Raw genomic sequence first — 19,953 nt, forward strand, 5'->3', positions numbered from 1 at the left:
GTAATTACAAAGACCCACATATGATTAAATTTTCATTATATGTGAAAAGTGTACAAATGTTTTAAATAATCAATGCTTTATTATTTATCAAAGTTAAGTGTTTCCAATTTTTAAGAATTAATAAGTTGGGGTTGGGGATTTAGCTCAGTGGCATAAGCACCTGCCTTGCAAGCAGGCAGTCGTGAGTTCGATCCCCGGTACCGATAAAAAAAGAAAAAGTCAAAAAAAAAAAAAAAGAATTAATAAGTTGACAATGAATTTTGTTATTTGTGCTGGGGAGAAACAAGGCACTGTACACATATACAGGAATCACAGGTTTAAATTGAAAAAGATTGAAGGACAGTGTGCACCTTACCCTGGAAATCCCCGCTTAGCTTCACTTCTGCATAAACTCTAGTTTTCAGAATTAAAAAGATAAAATAAGAATGTACTTTATTATTTTTGTTTCCAGTGGATGGCTTGCAAGTATTATATTACTTTGTTACAAAACTTCATTTAAGATTCAGAAAACATAAGTACAATCTTGTAAGTGAAATAAATATCAGGAAGAATAAGAAGTACTCAGTTTATGCAATGTTTTTTCACTTGGTGACATAAAAATAGTTCCCAGGCACAAACTTAAAGTTATTAGATAAACAAAAGACTTCGCAAGTTGTCCTTATAGTGAAAGGTTCTTTTTTGTCTTTTTGAGACAGGGATTCATTATGTGGTTCAGGCTGACCTTGAACTCACTTTGTAGCCCAGGCTGGTCTTAAACTCAAGCAATCCTCCTGCCTCGGCCTCCTGAGTGCTAGTTATAAGTGTGTGCCACCACACCTGGCCTCTACTGAAAGGTTCTTACTACCTACTCTGTGATGTTTTGTACTGTGATGTTTTGATCTTCTTCTTATATGTCCCATAAAACACTTTGAAAATAAGTAAGCCACTGATAAATCAGCACTGACTCAGATAAGTCAAGATGTACCCAAACATAAAAGAAGGGCTTGAATTATAAACATGGTGCTCCAACCTTGCATTTTTGGTAAGACAAGCAGTTTTGTAGTTTTGCAGATCTGGTATTCAAAGTAAATTGATTTCTACACTGAATGAGTAAAACCAATCATTATCACAAACTTTCTGAATATTCCATTGCCATAAATAATTTCCAGTGGAAACAGGGATATAATTTACATCTCCGTTATTTCTCTCTTTTTAGTTCTACCTATGATTTGATACCACATCTGGTGGAGGTGGCTGTTATGTTTTTTAAGGATCAACAGAAGTGCAAGTATTTTTCTATATGTTGATAGCAAAGTTTTACTTTCAAAGTGATCAGGTTTAGGCTGGTTTCAATAGATTACTGATGCATTGCTTAGCAATGCAGAGTCTGCCAAACAAATGTACATGCACTTCTGCAGTTTGCTATCATAAATGTCTGGAAGCTAATGGCCACCACTGTGAGCACCTGTGGAATTGCAGAAGTCAATGGTACCTTGTATTAATCTCATGATATCTCAATAAATTTAGTATTAAAATATTTACACAAGTTTTTCTTTTCTTGATGAATACATTGTTTGGGAAGGCTCTATTTCTATCATAGTATAACATACATGAAGTATATAGCATAATGAATTTTCAGAAAATAAAAACATATATGCTGCCAGCCCACAAATCATAGATTATTACTAGCACCTCAAAATCTTGTTATGCATACTTTAGTAGTTGCTGCTTATCCTTCTAGATTACTTAAATATGCTAGTTATCAGTTTTATGTACTTTTGAATTTTATATAAACAAAGTCTATACTGTGGTATATATTATTTTGTGTTTGGCTTTTGTCCAATATTAATTTTGTGAGATTCACTCACGGTATTTATTGTACCACATTTGTTTCATCATTTTGAAAGTTATTAAGGTTAATGTCAATTTGGGGCTCTTTAGAATCTTGCCTAATGAATATCCATGGATGCCTTTTTGTATGCATTTCTATAGAAACGAAAATGCTAAATCATAGGTCAGCTTATATTCAATTTTAGTAGTTACTGTCAGTTTTCCAAAGTGGCTGCACAAATTTGCTGCTTCTAGAAGTGTATAAAGAGTTTTATCTGTGCTACATCCTTATCAACACTTGATATTATCAACCTTTTAAGTTTGGGCTCTTCTAATAGGTTATTTTAGTGTCATTTCATTTTGATGACTTATCATTTTAAATAATGTGTCATTTTAATGATGTACCATTACATCTAATGATATCTTTTTCTTTCCTGATGACTAATAATTTATTAGCTATTTGAATATCCTATTCTGTGAAGTGCTCATTCAATCAAGAAGCTCAAAATATTTATCATTTACAGAAACAGATCCCACCTTCCTCAGCTCTTCCGTAGCATGCATACAATTTTGAGGCTGACGTGCTCATTTGCTTTTATGGTGGATTAATTGCTTACTTGTTTCTGGTTGCAAATCTACCTCTAGCTTATTGTTTTGCCTCTTCTTTTTCATGCAAAGATTGGGAAGCACAGTTGAAAGTATTGGTTTTGGATTAGGATTCTATCCTATTTCTCTTCGGGAAAGAATTTCTTACATCTTAAGCCATACTACTTAATATTAGTTTCTTCATCATAAAATGGGGATGGGTTGGTATAAGAATTAGAGAAACTTTGTGAATTGGGAAGAAACTGTTCAAAAGAAAAGATAAACTGTGATGGAAAGGAGGAAGAAAAAAGGGAAAAAGAAAAAATATACACCAGATAGTTAAGATAGCTAGTTTTTCTTAGTTCATTGAAGAGAAAGGTTTGTGCTAGTATTGTTTGAACAAGATATCATGCCTACAAAGACAATAACATGCAATGTCTTAATTATTATTACTACCTACTAACCTGTTTTAAAACTGTTTTATTGTTTTTATTTTTTCTCTTTAAAATAAAAGAATTAGACATAGCTTATGAGTATGTCAAGCATCCAACATAATACAGTCTAAGTACATCTCTAAATTAACTCACTTTCTCATCGCTAAGATACAATACCTAACACTCACAAATTAAGAGGAGATGTTTACTTGGTTCATGATTTCAGTCTATATGACTGACTGCAAGGCAGAGACATTACTGTGGAAATTGCTGAAACAAAGCTGTTTAGTTCGTAGCAGCTGGGAAGCAGAGCAGGTGGACAGTGCCGGAGAAGGGTCTGGGACCAGCCATAGTCCTCGAAGCTATACCTCCATGACGCCTCAGACACAGCTAGAGTGTTCCTCTAATCCCTGAGTGGTCTCAAAGCCAATCAACTTCAACCTAAGCCAGATAACTTCAACCTAACAACCATGATCTCTGTGTAGTGGTTGAATTCCTTATAGACTAAAATAGGCTGAAAATTGTGGACTAGGCTTCTAAAGGTTTGTAAGAAAATGTCTACTCATTAGAAAACAGAAATATATTTCCATTTTAACACATACAAAACAACTGTATTTGTGATTTTTTTGATGAAGAAATATATTCTCAAATTCTATCATTCAATTCTTTTTAAGTATAGGAAATAATGCTCATGAGAAATTGTTTAAAGATTTTGAAGTCTATCTGATCAGTCTCCCAGGGATTATTCACAGGAAACTTCTTAGTTGAGCTATTAATGAAAGAGGCATTTATTTAATATTTATTTTTTGATAAAATATGTTTCAGAAAGGCCGTCTTAGACAAAATTAAACCCATTTCTTCACTGAGCTTTCAGATTCTTTAATATGCTAATTTGAATCTTAGAAAAGAAAGGATCATACATAGTGTCTTAGTTACTTGTCCGTTGTTGCTGAGACAAAATACCCAACACCCAAAGTTAGGAGAGTAAAGGTTTATGTAGTAGAGGTTTCAGTCCATAACTTACTGGCTCCAAGTCAGGATGGCACATGGCAGAAGGGCAACTGGGCATGGTTGCAGAAGACAGCCAATGCAACAAATGAGGAAAGAGCCAAATCATTTCCCCACCTTACTTGACTATGAATATCTGGAGATATATCTAAATTCTGGCCTTGAATGAAGTGATAAGAGTGGTGTAGTTGGACTGCATTGCCTTGTTCCTTATGGATTTTATTTTCTAAATTCAGCTGTGGCATTCTGGATTTATAATGAGGGTCACAGTAAGAAATAACAACTTAAAGCTCATGTGGTACTTATAGGGGTATTATTGAGGAAATTACAACTACATTTCATGGAGACTCATGGGAAAAATATCTCTTGAGCCTCATAAGCCCTGTTCAATATCAAGGAAGGTCTATGAAGTTCTAAGATTTTACTCTACTTGCAAACTAAGAAGTAGGACTCCACTTCATGGATGCTAATAGAAAAAATAAGGTTGCTGGTCAGAGGAAAAAATAGTTTTTACACACTGCAATTGTAGTAACAAGTCTAGTAACATTTTCCTCAGCTCCTTAAGCTCCTGTCCTCAGAGGGTGGTGCAAATTGGGACACATGATGCCTGAATATTTTAGGGAAGACATCTGAATTTAGAGAAGCTGAATTTTATTTTATTTTAGATACCAGGGATTAAACTCACGACCTTGAGCTTGCCAGGTAGGCGCTTATGCCACTGAGCTAAATCTCCAGCGAGAATTTTAAATAGACATTAAGCCTATCTATCTGACCTTTACATTGCATGATGACATTATTATATGGGATAGAAAAAATTTTTTTTTGCTCTCGAGAAATATACTATGTCCTCTAAGGCTAGTTGCTGTAGAAGTATCTGTGAAGAAGTAGTTTAGAACTAAGGCATTCATGCCTCTTCTTGTTAGACCTGAAAAAAACTGAGGCCTGTGAAGTATTTTTTTCAACAACAACAACAACAAAAAATACATAAAGATTCCAATTAGGTTATTATTTTACTCTTAAAATATGGATGAATAACCAAAGGTGACTAAATGTTTGAGGATACTTCCAATATGAGATAGAAGATAATAAATGAAAAAAGTAACACTGATGGAAATAATGTAATAAACTAGAGAATTAAAAATCCTAATTAGTATTCTCAAGGAAATTAAAGCAGGTTTTAGCATCCTTGAAATAGAGCATAATACCAAGAAAAAAAGATTAGAAAATACAAGAGAAATTTTAGAATAAACATAAATGCCAAGGGGAAAAAACTCTACAATATAAGAACTGGAAGGTAAAAGTTCAGGAATTCTTTCAGAAAAAAAAAAAAAAAAGCAACTGAAAGAAGGAGAAAATATGAAAAAAAGAGATATTGTTTGAACAGACTGCTTTCTCCCCGATGTATGTACAATATTCACTTTCTTATTAAAGACCTTATTAGTTGGGCACATAGCTTCAGGGAATAAAGACAAATTTCAGATTGAATAAAAAAAGACCCTATAATACAATACTATGATATTTTAGGACACAGAGATTAAAGAGAAGATCTTGTCATTTATTTTTTAAAAAGAAAAGAAAAACAGAAACAAAATAGGAACTTCAGATCTCTTGTAGGGAATGTTCATCAGACCTCACATTTCTTTTTTTTTTTTTTTGTACCGGGGTCAAACTCACTCGCTTACAAGGCACGCACTTATGCCACTGAGCTAAATCCCTGGCCCCCACATTTCTATTTTAGGAAATTACTCAGATTCTCAGGCTATCAGGTCTAATCCCATTATCACAAACCTGCATATCTCACTCATCAGAAGCTCAGTCTTTTCTGTTTCCTTTCTAATTTAAGCCTCAGCTCCTGCCCTTGAGCCAACCTGAAAGTTCCTTAACATGACATCCCCACCATTTGGACCTATAGAAATCCATGGTCTGACTTCAGATGTCTTACCTTTATTTACAGTGTTCTCTTTTGTTTCTCAAACTAAGTATATTGCATCTCATTTCTTTCAAAGGAAATAAATGATCACTTAACTTACTTGAATATTCACATTGCAAATTGTTTTTACGAGATCCACTCCTTAGATTTCCTTCAACGTTTACCCTATCTCATTTTCCTTTAGATTCTGTAGTCCATCAAAGTAGTTATGCCTTTGAAAACACTTTAAAGCCCTTGTCCTTTCTCTTCTTCTTCTGCACATGGAAGCAAACAGCCTTGGTTATGTTTTTCTCTCTATATTTGCTCCAGGAACAGCTGATACTTGGTGGAAAAAAAAGCAAAAAATAATTGTGTGAACTGTCCTTTCTAAATTTATAATTATTTTTGAGTGGATCTCAAAATTGGCTTGCTATCCTGTTTCCCTCCATAGTTTACTGCCAATCTTGAAGATGACCATTTTAACTTCATCAAGCGTCTGATCCGTCCTATATGCTAAGCTGATGTCTTTGATTTATATTTCACCAAGAAGATAGAAGGAATAAAATGGAAACCACCTAATCTTCCCACTTCAGCCTTCTAATTATTTCAAGTCTATCTGCTCTGCACTGTTACACGGTGACAATCCTTCCATTAGTGCTCTGAATCTCACCACCTCTTGTCTTCTCAAGGGTTTCATTTCCATAATCATTGTCCGTTGTTGCTGCTACCTCTAAGCCTTCTCTCACTCTGTTGGCTTATTCTCATCAGTCTATAAAGACAATTTAGTCTGTTATTATGAAACAAAAGTAAGTAAACCCTACTCTGAACTCAACTCTTCTGCTTCTCTTGGCAAAAGTTTTTGAAAGATCCATCACCCCTCAATAATGTTTCTCTTTACGTTCCAACTCGGCTTCTATTTCCACGAGTCCCCTGAAACTATTGAGGGCATTACCTTCCATTTCAGATCCATCTTCATCCTGACTGATACTAGCCACTGGCACAGCTAATCCGTTTCTCCTGGGAACATTTTTCTCTTTACTTGCATGATGTAACATTTTCCTGCTTTCCTTCTGCTTATGATCCTTGATTCCTTTAGATTTTCTTTATTCTGCTGAAATTTCCAAATATTAGTGTCCTAGAGCAGAAACTGGTTTTCTTCATTGTTGCTGTCATCCCAGGCCATCTAGTCCCATGGCTTTATTCAAATTTCAATAACTCTTATGTTTTCAATTCTGACGTCTCCTGTGATACACACATGACTAGCTAACTTCTTGCATGACATTTCCAGCATTATGGCTGAGGTAAAAAAACATGTGCCAAAAGTTTTGTGTTTAGAGTTGCAGTGTTTGAAAGGTGATTGAATCGAAGGCTCATACATCACCAGTGGATTAATCCATTGGTAAGACCATGATTTGATGGCATTACTGCGAAGTAACAGAAACTTAGGAAGTGGGGCCTACAAGGACTGGATCATGGGGGTTGTGACTTTGGGGACTACCTTGTCTCCAGTCCCTTTTTCTCTCTGCTTCCTGGCAGCCATGAGGTACAGCTTTTTCTCTAAGCACTCCTCTGCCATATTTCTGCCTTGCTGAAGGACTAAACTCTCTGGCATGGTGCCAGAGAGCTGGCAATTGATGGGAACCTCTGAAACTGTGAGCCAAAGTAAATCCTTCCTCCTCTAAGTTGCTTTTCTCAGGAATTTTGTCAGTGACAAAAAGCTGCCACACACAGGCAACTGTCAGGGATCTTGAATTTAATAAATCTGAAACAAAATTAGTTTAACTCCCCCTGCTTGTTTTTTATTTCCTCACCACTGTCATCACTTATTATTGCTATTCCTGCCAGAAACTGGGGTGATGATTACTCAGAGACCCCTTTCTGACTTCCAGTCCCAGTGTCCAGGCTGTGAGGGACCTAACTCTGTCCCTTCTGATGCTGCCTCCCTGTGGCATGCTGGTTCCCCGGGTCCCTGCCAAGTTTCTTGGACAGAACAAAGCACTGTTTCTCACCTTATGGCCTATGACTATGCTGCTCTTTTTCCTCTTCCTGTTTTCATCTGGTTAAAGCCTGTCCTTCCTAGTTCCAGGTAAAGTGTCATCCCAAAGGAGCCAAAGTAAACAGTAATCACCCTAAGTGAAGCAAATCCTGCTCAGCAATTCTTTCTCAACTATTTTTCTTGTCTGGAAAGCTCTGAGGTCAGTTCTGTGCCAGTCTTTTTCCCTGTTGCCCCATGCATAGCACAACACGGGCACAAAGATCACTCCAGTCTGTGGAAGAAGGTGACATCTCCACACTTACAAATCATTGGAAAGCTTGGTGAAGTTTATTTCTAAGGGTTGCCTTCCAGTCAAACATAAACACAAACTGTGTTTGGCTTTTTATCCATACATATATGGCATAGCTCCATAGCTTTTATTCAGCCTACACTTTCTACTTTGGATATAAATAGGATGAGAAAGAGAAGATGCACAATTCTATACTATTCCCAACCAATATATTCTATTATGTATTCTCACACAAGTCTATTCAGAGTAAGGGAGCTAATTACTATTGTACAATTTTCACAAAAGTCCGGTGAGGAATACAGAAAATATTGTTCCCATGCTCTTTGGGGGTAAGAATTTGTCTAAAAAGTGACCATATTTATAAAATTCATATAAAAATTACATTAGAAAGTGATTTGTATTATGGAAGTATTTACTATAAACTCCATTATTTAATGACAGAGAGAAAACTAACAATGAACTGTCAATAATCAGAATGAATATGCCAGGTGTGGTGGTACATACCTATAAATACTAGCATTCAGCAGGCGAGACTAGAGGAAAGCCATGAGTTAAAGGCCAGGCTGGACTACATAACAAGTTTAAAGCTGCCTACACTACACAGTGAGACCCTATCTCAACAAAACAAAAAACAAAACAAAACCAAAAAAATGCAAATATTAAAAAACATGAAAATAAAGCCTCTGATGAAATGAGAAAATAATAGATTTACATTATTCAGGAATGTCTTTAATGGAACATAAGGAATTAAAATAATAATATAGCACTTTGGGTAACTAGTTTGGGCAAAAATTTCCTGATTTATGTCTTGGGAAAAAATAAAATAATCTATATTTTGCAAACACTGAGCTGAAGAAACTATATAACAATAAATTATATTTTTTATAATATGCTAAGTTTACATGAACTGTTAGGCACTTTATGGTTGGTCTGATCTCAAAGAGAATAAAAAGTTTCATTTAAGATTTTTCTTAAACAGGGCTGGGGGTTTAGCTCAGTGGCATAAGTGGCCTGCTTGGCAAACGTGAGGTCGTGAGTTCAATCCCCAGTACCAAAAAAAAAAAAAAAAAGACTTTTCTTAAATATGCAGATGAAATAAACCCTAAAGAAGCTAATCAATAGTATCCTATAGTTGGTTGTGAAGACCAAGTATGAATCATGAGTATCCTCAGATTATAATTAGAGTGATTTGTTAAACAAAATGCATGCAGAAGATCCTTAGGTAGTGTAAAATGCGATTATTTTGCCAATATGGAGAATTTATCAGATACACTTAAAGATGGTATTTAGGTAAAGTTAGGTCTTTAAAGTTCAAGTAATTTCCCAAAATGAATTGTCCTGAAAAACTCACATAAAGACAGTAATACTGGTTTCATATCCCAAAATGTTATCAGAGACCATCTGAACTATTTTTCTTGTGTTAAAAAAAGAATTTTGAGAGCATCTTGACTTGAGATCCTCATTAAAATTATAGTGTAAAGTAGTTGACATACTTCAGTGCTAAGCAATAATATAGTATGGTTTGACTCAACTTATAGTTTCATTCAGGTTAAAAGTCGATTTGACGTTTAGCAAAATACTATTTCAAAAGATGACTGATGAAGCTGGTGCACGCCTATAATCCCAGCATGCTGCAGTCTGAGGGAAGAGGATCGCTGCAAGTTTGAGACCAGGCTGGGCTACAAAGTGAGCTCAGGGCCAGCCTGAACTGCATAATGAGACTGTGTCTCAAAAAAAGACGCCCCCCCGCCCCAATGACTGATGGAAACAAATGAAAGTCCAGAACTCCTACTTATCGTGATATGTATTATTATCATTCAAGCAGTGTACTTAAATGAATTCAGCTAAATTGGTAACTAGACGACGTCTGGATTTTTAAAAAAAATTTAATCTCTGGATTGCTATGGAAACGGGCATTTCAAATAATTTTCCATTATTTTGTAAATTTAGTTTTTCATTAAATTGAACAAACTTATACCACAAGTTTATTCTTATTTAACAACGAGAATGGGTATTTTATTCCCTATTTTGGAAAAACATGCTCAGAATCAATAATTAGTATCTATTGTCTGGAAAGAGCCCATATTTTACTAAAAACAACAAAAAAGCTCAAAAATCTTAATGATGCTACAACATTTTAAAGCATAAGGGAAACACAGTTGAGATATATGGCTTGCTTGTTGCTTCTAAAAATCATTAACATTTAAACATATGAATTCACTAATTAATAAAAATTATAGAACTACACTATACTAGCTTTCTGTACTTATTCATTTCATACCATGGATTCAACCAATCATTGATGAAAACAGTCCAGGAAAAAAAACCAGCATTCTGTACCAAAGATTTACAGACTTTGTTTCTTGGTTAGTATTCCCCAACCAATGTGTGACTGTCATCTTAATAGCACTCACATTGTTTTAGATTATAAATAGCGATGACTTAAAATATGAGGATGTATTTAGGCTATATGCAAATGATACACCATTTTATACAAAGGACTAGAACATTTATGGATTTTGCTATCAGTGGATTTTTTTTCTTTTAAAAATTTTTTTGAGACAGGATGTTGCTATGTAGTTCAAGCTTGTCTTGGACTGTGTAGCCCAGGTTGGCCTTTTAACTCTCAGTGATCTTTCTGCCTCAGCCTGAGTTCTGGGATAACAGGTGTGTACCACCATGCCCAACTTATCAGTGGATTCTGAAACCAATATGGATACTGAGGTAGTATGTATTTGTTCATCTGGTAACAAACATACAGTGGACCGACTTATGATCAGCTTCGCAGACAAACAACTTGGGTTTCAAAATTTCACAGTCAGTCTTAAGTTATGACTCTGGTGCCCACTGCTTGTGCAGTTGGCTGTAAACAAAGACTGGGGATGCCAGGAAAGCATATGTAAGTGTCAGTCTGAGCCCAGATGTGCATGTTTGTGGATGTGATTCCTGTCAGTGCTTTGTATAGTTGCTACAATTATTGCTATCAAAATGGCCCCCAAAGAAGCCAAAGAAGAAATGGAAGTAAAGAAAGCAACCACAAGTGAAAAGGAGGAAACTGAGTGTTAGGAGCCATTGAACCTGGAAACTGATCACATGTGCAGGGCGGAGGCATGGCCATTCCAAGAACATGGAGCACCTGGGGCAAGCCGTGAGAAGTGCTGCTTTAGGCCAGAAAAACACCAAGCCCTTAGACAATCTAAGCAATGTGTTGCTAGGCAAAAGGGTACCACGTGACATTAAGTTGCTATCATGTATAAATACATGCCCCTACAGTGAAGGGGCAGTTCTTTTCTTCCCATTAGGAGAGTAAGGGCTCCACCTGAGCCCAGCTTTGTTTCTTATTTTCTCTTCCTCTTGCAGTCCTTCACCCCAACAACCTTAAGAGCCATGCCCATTCAGGTTGCAGCAATTGTGGAGAAATATGAGTGTGGCATTTGTGTGACTAACCTCATTAGTAAGTACAGCATGTCAAAATCCACCATCTCAACAATCTCACAAAGATTTGTGTAAGGGAGCTAGTGTTACCAAAGGTGTTACTCAAATTAGTAAGTCATGAACAATAGCGTTAAATGAAGTAGAAAGGCAGATGACAGGTTATAGCCTAAGTCTATAATTTGTGAAAAACCTAGGGTTATAATACAGATCTCATAAAGGATAATTCATCAAGGAGTGATAATGATGAAATATTTTGTGCCAGTAAGCAAGAACTGGGGTTCATAGTGTAACTAGGCAGGTGAAGCATCCAGTGCCGATAAAAGGGCTGCTGAAAATTACATACATCACTTTAAAACAATGACATGCAGAAATGGTTTTTGCGCTCATCAAGTTTGCAACTATGATGAAACTGGTCTTTTCTGGAAGAAAATGCCAAGAGTACATTATCCAGGAAGAAAAGAAAATTCCAGCCCAGAAGTGTATGAAGGACAGGCTAATCTTATTGCTACGTGCCAGTGTGAGTTGTGACCTCAAGATAAAGACTCTCTTGGTTTATCATCCCCATCGTGTTCAGAAAACATAGTCAATAGGCTAGGGGTCATGTAGAGATCTAATGCAAAAGCCTAAGTAACAAGAGTATTTTTTCTTCAGTGGATCAGGGAGGCTTTCTCTCCTACTGATAAGAAATATCTAGAGTAGGACAAAGTTTTACCACTCAAACATGGACAATGTTCCTTTTCATCCATGAAATTTGGAAGAATTCCCACGGCTCTCAGGCAAATTCCTTCCACCTAATACAAGTCCTCTACACAGCCTATGGACCAGCAGGCATTAGCAAACTTTAAGAAGCTCTGTACCAAGGAATTGTTCCTGAAGTGCTTCCAGATGATCTCCGATACAGATTTAACCCTTAAAAAGTTCTGGAAGGAACATTACAACATCCTTTCCTGTGTGGGATTGAGAAATTCTGGACTGATGTCTAAGGACACCGAGATCTGTCTTGACGTTCTTACAGAAGGGGATTCTCCTAAACAAGTCTCTTCTATCTCATTCTCCCTTCCTGCAAGTCAGATGTCAACTTGAATGGTGAGTACAGTAATTCATTCTTGAATATACTAGGAAAACTATTGGTGTTCTGATAAATTATGCATATTATACAGCCCTTTAAGGGATGCTTTGCAAGTTTTGGAATGCATCATGGGTATTTCTATTATTTCTTATGGAAAAATACTGTTGACTTACAACCAATTTAAGTTACAACCAGCCCTCGCAAATGAATTGCATTTGTAAGTCGATTCCATTGTACATGTACTCTACTATAGTTCAAAGTTAAGCTACATTTAGACATTTTTCTCTGAACCATATCTGAAATGGTTCATATAATTCCTTTTTAGTAAATTAGAAATTATGAATTAAAACAGGTAATTTATGTAGATTATTTTGTAAACTATGAGTACATTTTAATGAATATATGCCTTCTTATTTTTGATTGCATATAGGGTTTCAAAAGGGAAGGAAAACATACATCCAAAAACAAAACAATAACAAATATGCAAAAACATTTTATTTATAATAGATCGACATTTTTGACATGAAAGGTAGCCACTTTCAGTTTCTCAGGAATGCCTAGAATCCAACAGTTTTCAGAAAGACTAGTTAGTCAACCATTATATCACTGTAGGTAAAAGAAATAACTTCCGAATAAATTTTTTAAATGGCTTGCCTATAGCAAATTATTTTATAAGCCTGAATGTATGGTAAGCTAGCTTTCTCAGGAAGTGCGTGTAAATTCAATTGTGTTCCAAATGTATTAAACCAGTCTATACAACAAATATGAGAATCACCTATGTATGTGCATCAACTGTGCTCCAACAAGAATTCTTTATCAAAATATTCATTTTTCAAAAAGGCCTCACATTAACTCCTTAAACCATTACCCCTTTGCTATGTCCACCTGTCTTTTCTACTTTAAGTTGTATTACTGTGTACATGACCATCAAATTTCAATAAATTAAAGACTATGTAAAATGTACCAAACACAACAGTCACTGACTTTAAGGGACAAAATGATAGCTAACCAATAATAACACAGCCCAAGTTATTTTTTGTTTAGAGGGGAAAAAAAGCAGCCCCTAAATGTCCTTAACTTTTCAGTTCTTCTCTATAACACAGAATAAAAAGCTAACTTGTAAAATTAAAACAATCAGAAAACATCTTGTATGAAATGTTTTACATAGACAAATGATACATTTTAGATTCAAACCATACTATCTTCTGTATTTCAACTTGGGAGAAAATTCACAATTATTATCTCTTTTCAGTTATATTTATTTTTGAGCATTTAGATCTACTATACACCTTGTAAAATTCACCTTGGTTACTGTTCCCCACAGTTAAGTGCTATCTTTCCTCAGGTAAGTCCATTATATGCATTTAAGTCTTGGGGAGGTTTCCTAAATAGCACTTAAAGAATATTAATGAGTTTTGAAATGCTAAAAGTTTCATCACCTATTTGCTGTAGGATTTATAATTCAAATTCATCACAGCAGCCTAAAGAAATACCGTGTGAATGGAATGCACGTAATTCCTACAGAATACACAAACTGAAGTCCAAAAGGCACAGAGTAATGCTGGTGGCTCTTTCTAGTCAGTTAAGAAACAATAAAAAGTTTGCATTATCTTTCATAATTTAAATACTTAAGTAATCTCCACTTTTATTACTTTATAACAATGACTTCAAATTTACATTATTTTAAGTACCATTGTAATAGCTTAGAATATAATACAGATATTTGTTATTTATCCCATTCAAAAATAAAACAAAAAGTAAATAAACAAAACCTTCTTCACTATATATATATTTATATATAAAAAAATTATTCCCAAAGATAACATAGAAGAGGGACTTGGTACAGGCCACCAAATTAATTTTCTATTACCACAGTTGTATTTCCAAAATCAACAGATACACAGCAATAATCAAAAGCAGTGCAAATATCTTTGGAGGTTAGGATAAAATTATGACAGAAGAACATAAAACTGAGGAAATAAAAAAGGAAAGTACTTCAAGTACAAGGAACCAGTCCGCTGAGGTCCAGCTTAGTGTTTCCCACGAGCTTCCTTCCACTTCTACTTCTTTCTCTGAAACACGTTGGCCAACATGGCGCCTGATGTTGTCAACTGGCCCATTTTGTTCAAAAACTTGGTCTTTGTATCTTCACTCACTAAGCTTGCAGCAATTGACATGGAGCTAGGAAAAAAAAAAAAATAAAATTCATGTGAAATAATAAAAAATAATATCTATTTTTTATGTTTAGTAACATATCAATACATTCTCAATGGGTGCTATAAAAGGGAGTTTTTATGTATTGTAATAGGTTAGGAGCATTCACTATTCATTGTTTATATTGAAGGAGTACTATGTTCATCATTTATATTAAAGAAAGCAGTAGTGGTTAGAACCTAATCTGGGATTGGACTAAGTCTCAGCCCTGTTTATTAGCTGAGTGACCATCAAAAAAATTTTTTATCTATGAAATGGAGCCTTTCAAGAAAAACCAAAGGCCACATGTAGTGGCACATGCCTATAATCCCAGCACTTGGGAGCTTGAGGTAGAAGGATCACCTCCTCAAGGCCAACCTGGGCTGCATAGTGTATATAAGGGCCACTTGAACTGCAGAGTAAAAATGCTGTCTCAAAGAACAACAAAAGGAGTCTTTCCTCAAGAGCTACTAAAATTATACAAGCGTAAAATGCTTAGTACACTGCTAGACACATAATAGCATACCACTAGGGTTAGTAGTTGTTCTTTTAATGATATCACTTAGTTTTTACAGCAATCCTTAAAAATATGAGGTGTGATAAAAATATAATCGATGTTTAAATGAAAAAAGAAATTGCTACAGTAGAAAACTTATTGCCATTAGCTCCCTTCGAAACATACCCCTCAGTTCAAACACACTTATCCCATCATCCTTGCCAATTTCTAACGCAGTCCTGAAGCTCTTCTTTCATGAGTGTCTTTAGTGGCACAGTTAAGGCTGCTCTGATGTTCTGAACAGGTTGAAAACAAAATGAGCTTTCATGGTCATTTTGACTTTGGGGAAAAGCCAGAAGCTAAGCAGTGCCAGATCTGGTAAAATAAGGTTTATAAAGACACAATCTGATGTTTTCTTGAGCCTGCCTTTTCCTTGTATGACACCTGGCAGCAGCAGAGTATTTTTTTTTTATATCACATTTCATAAAAGCACTCATGAATGTGGACCTTTAGATCTGCTTCAGAAAGTGGCGAAATGATGGGATAACTTTATATCTCAACTGAGAGGAAGTATTTGGAGGGGAATAAATGGCAATGTGTGTTTCACTATAATAATTTTTATCACTTTTTTTTTTTTTCCCTTTTTCCTTTTTCTCGCTACTGGGGATCGAACTCACGACTGCCTGCTTGCAAGGCAGGTGCTTATGCCGCTGAGCTAAACCTCCAGCCCCTATAATAATTTAAACATTCACCAAATTTTTTGATCGAACTGCACAAATATTACCATCTTCCCAAATGAGTAAAGTAAATCACAGTGAGTCTGTACTGTGCTAATAATAATCATATTTCTTTTTGGAAGAAACACATCCTAAATCAGTTTTTTAAATTCCTTTCTTCTTTCCTTCCTACCTTCTTTTTTTTCCTTCTCTGCTTGCTTGCCAGCCAAACTGCTGTGTAGGGAGTAAGCACAATCTAGATGAATCCTGAAGATGCTAATTTATTACATTCCAGTACAGAAAGAGTACTACAGTAGACTCAGAACCCCAGATTATTGTCTTGTGACTTTGGTTGAGGAGCATTTGCCCTTTCCAATTCAGTTTCCGCATCTGTAAAACACAGCTTGCGATTTCTATCACAAAATATTCCAAGGATTATAAGATACTGTGTTTGAATTTGTCAAGGGCAATGGGAGGCAAGCTGGAGGGACTCTGCTGGAACTACAGCATGAAGTAGACACCACCACCAAAGGTATCTGGGTATATGTTGGCTTTCACACTAAAGTACTGTCGAAAACCCAGCCACAACTCTCTGCTCGTCTCTTCTTCCAGTACATTACTATGGTTTTTCTCTTTATACCTTTGAAGAACTACTACTCCTCTCTTTGTTTTTTCTCCCTCTTCTCACAAAGTCATACAAGGTTTAGCATTTGGCTTTTGATTCTCCAATCATAAAACTTTCTCTCAAAAGTTTCGATTATGGATGATTCCAAAATATTAACTAAATCACGCAAGTAGTAACCTCTATATAGCACATTCCAGGTTGAAAATCTTGTGTTTATTTACTACATACAACATAAAATAGTTTGCTTTAGTGTTCAAGGAATACCGATCCAATGCATGTGGTACTAGGAATTAAATCCAGGGCCTTCACATTGAGCTACATCTCCAGCCTCCTTAGAAAAAACTTTTATTTTGTGACAGGGTCTTGCTAAGTTGCCCAACATGAGCCTGAACTTGTGATCCTCCTGTCTTGGTCTCCCAGAGTGGTGGGAGTACAAGGGTATGCCATGAACATCCCCTTTTTTATTTTGAGACAAAGTCTTGCTAGGTTGCTAAATTGTCTAAACCAGGATTAATCCTGTGATCTACTTCCTCAGTCTCCCGTACGTAGTGCTGGGATTACAGGTGTGTCTGACTTCAACTGAATCAATTTAATGATGCACTAACAGGTTACAGTAATTAGCAGGCATTTCAAAGACAGAAATATTCTTCCTTATCTGCCTTCACTCTGGCTTTTCTTTCTTAGAAGTAGTTTCCCTTTACTGTTCAAGGCTGTCTTTTTGTATTTTTGATTTATGACAGACTTCTGGGTGGCTTAAGGAAGACTTCCTTGAACAGGTGACTTCTAAGCGTTGGCCTGAGGATGAAGGAATTAGCTAGACAAAATAAGATGGACTCCTACGTGGTAAAGACCTAGGGTAGAAGAATGATATAACCAAGGGTCCTTTGGTCCTCCATTAAGTCTCTGCTGGCTATCCTTGGTAGTGCGAACAGTCTAGTATTTATACACCCATATAACTTCCATTACTCTACCTATAACAGGTGGCGCAATGCCATTTTCACAACTTGTGTAGTTTTACTCTAAGTTATTAGAAGGCAAAACATCTTACTTATTTTTACTCATTTATTTTTAAACCTGAGCAGAGTACCCAAAATGAAGACACTCTTGAAGGGATAATTTGGGCATTAATAGGCATTATAAATGCACCATATTGAATTGTATAAAATAAGTTTAAGTTTTTTTTTTTTTTTGGTACCAGGAATCAAACTCATGCAGGTGCTTAGGCTGCTGAGCTAAATCCCTAGCCTACTTTAAGTTTTTAAAATAAAACTATCTAATGGTTGTTCACTTATGAGAGGGTGAATCAATTTATTATTCTGAAAATTGGCAAATTAAAAAAAAGAGTTGAATGTCTTGCCTTTATTATATAAACTATATTACTGAATAACAAGTAGTTAGGGAGTAAATTTTTCTTTATTGATGTATTCTAGGTCATCAATTACATACAGATCACAGAATTAGGGTAATATATTTTATAATCTCTAATGAATTAATAAATTCATTATTAACAGCTTGTTAAGATACACCCAAAAGTAGAGAAGCAGACATCAGCTTTAGGATGAAAATACACTTCCTCTTAAGAATGAAGCAATTTTGCTGAAAGAAACAATGTATTTGATTAAGTCTCTAGATCAAGATCCAACTACCCAATTAACAGGAAATAGAGTTCATATTAAATAACAAAAGGGAAATGCAGCTAGCAAAATTAGGACTGTGAAAAACTCTACAGGTCAAATGATCAAATTTCATCCAGAAGTAAAAAACATAGAGAAAAAAATTGAGGGAAAATTCTATGGGGTTTCCTCAATTTTCAAAATTCTTCTTTTTCGAAGATTCTAGGTAATCTTGATATTTAATGTGTGACAAATGAGTAGAAATATTTGGTTTTGTGTTGATTTTAGGGGTTTTGTGTTTAGATCAAAAGCCTTTTATTATTTCTCTGAGTTTCTGTTGTTTTAGCTTTTCATGGCTAATATGGTAGGTAAAAGTATGTAGGGAGAAGAGCTCTTATTCTAGGAGGCTAAAGAAAGTCTTATGATAAAGATTTATCATAAACCAAAAAGAGACTATGTGTGTTATGTTGTGTGTATATACCTAGACTGATTGTATAAAATACATTCCTGGTAGTCAGGTTTGAAGAAAATACTTCTGAGCTTTTTATATGAGTTCATTTAAACTAATTGTTCAAAGTTATTACAATAAGAAGTACAGACTACAACCCATTTGTAAATTATTTCCTTTCCTGAATGACCAACATTACTCTTTCACATCTATGTCCGTAATCTCCCTGAATCTTTTGATTAGAATCAGTTTGGTCAGAACCATGACTTTGGCTAGAATGTTCCCCAATTTACAACCCTTTATGTAGCAAATCATTATGTCTTACAACTATGTCACAAATTTCTACTGTTTTGACCTTGAGTCTCCAATCCAACTACATATCAGAATCTCTTTGGAGGCTTTTTAAATGAAGACTCTGGATTGAATCAGAAAGTTGAGAGGAAGGGTAGAGACATGAATTTTAAACTCTTTACACACTTCTGATGAGAAAGCTTGTGCAGCAGCATTTGAGAATAGCTAACCTGAGTAAGTCATTTTTCCTAAATTTTTTTTATTTTAATGTAATACAAGTAGATATTAATAAAGAAAATATAAGAAGCACTCCTATGAAAAAATAAAATTTCATAGCAAAATAGAGTAATAGTTAATACACCATGTAATATGATCTTAAAAGAATGGCCAAAATGTTACACAAGTCATAGACCAAAAAAAATCTTGCTTAAAAAAGAATGTCTGCAATACATAATGATTACATTCTGTGTGGAGAATTGGTACATATAAATAACCATGCCTTAATTCTTTTTCCAATCCCTTTCCCTTCCCTAAATAAGTCATGCCTTCAAAATAAATGACTACAAAGTTACACAAAAGGAAACATTATACCTACCACTAGCATATCTAGAAAAATTAAGGTTAATATAAAACCTTAAAAAATATTTAATGTCTTACCCTTGAGGCTCCTGGACAGTCTTGTTTTCCACTTTTTGCTCACATTCTTTTATCATGGAACTTAAAATAACCTGATGAAAAATTAGTTTAGTGAAATACAGTTTATAAAATACTATAGCTTAATCTAAAGTTTTAATTTTTAACACTCCTATAAACTAATCTATTAATTAAAAACAAAGTTTTGATAGTTTGTTGTCAGATTTAAGTAACGTTGGTAGGCTGCTACAGAAACAGCTTCTTTCTCATTTTGAGGCTTTGGGATGTAGTTCAGTTGTAGAATGTGTGCTTAGCATGCATGAAGCTCTGAGTTCAATGTTCAGCAAACTCCAAATCTCAATCATACAACTTAATAATTTATTTTGATTTTCATTAGGCTTATT

General features: G+C 35.1%; 1 protein-coding gene across 9 annotated transcripts in view; it reads right to left on the reverse strand.

Moving 5' to 3' along the window:
• Nucleotides 1-13,014: 13,014 nt before the first annotated feature.
• Nucleotides 13,015-19,953, reverse strand: part of Relch (RAB11 binding and LisH domain, coiled-coil and HEAT repeat containing) — a 112,714-nt gene continuing 105,775 nt past the window's right edge. For all 9 annotated transcript variants that reach the window (XM_063231516.1, XM_063231514.1, XM_063231513.1 and 6 more), the window contains 2 exons: nucleotides 19,574-19,644; nucleotides 13,015-14,715 (listed from right to left, as the gene is read on the reverse strand). In XM_063231516.1, the coding sequence (XP_063087586.1) occupies nucleotides 14,595-14,715; nucleotides 19,574-19,644 (192 nt within the window). In that variant the 3' untranslated portion in view covers nucleotides 13,015-14,594. The remainder of the gene's footprint in view (nucleotides 14,716-19,573; nucleotides 19,645-19,953) is intronic.

The sequence above is a fragment of the Cavia porcellus genome, unplaced genomic scaffold, assembly GCF_034190915.1.
Source record: "Cavia porcellus strain 051 isolate PalLab524CR breed Dunkin Hartley unplaced genomic scaffold, mCavPor4.1 scaffold_20, whole genome shotgun sequence".
In the NCBI taxonomy this organism is placed as follows: Eukaryota; Metazoa; Chordata; class Mammalia; order Rodentia; family Caviidae; genus Cavia; species Cavia porcellus.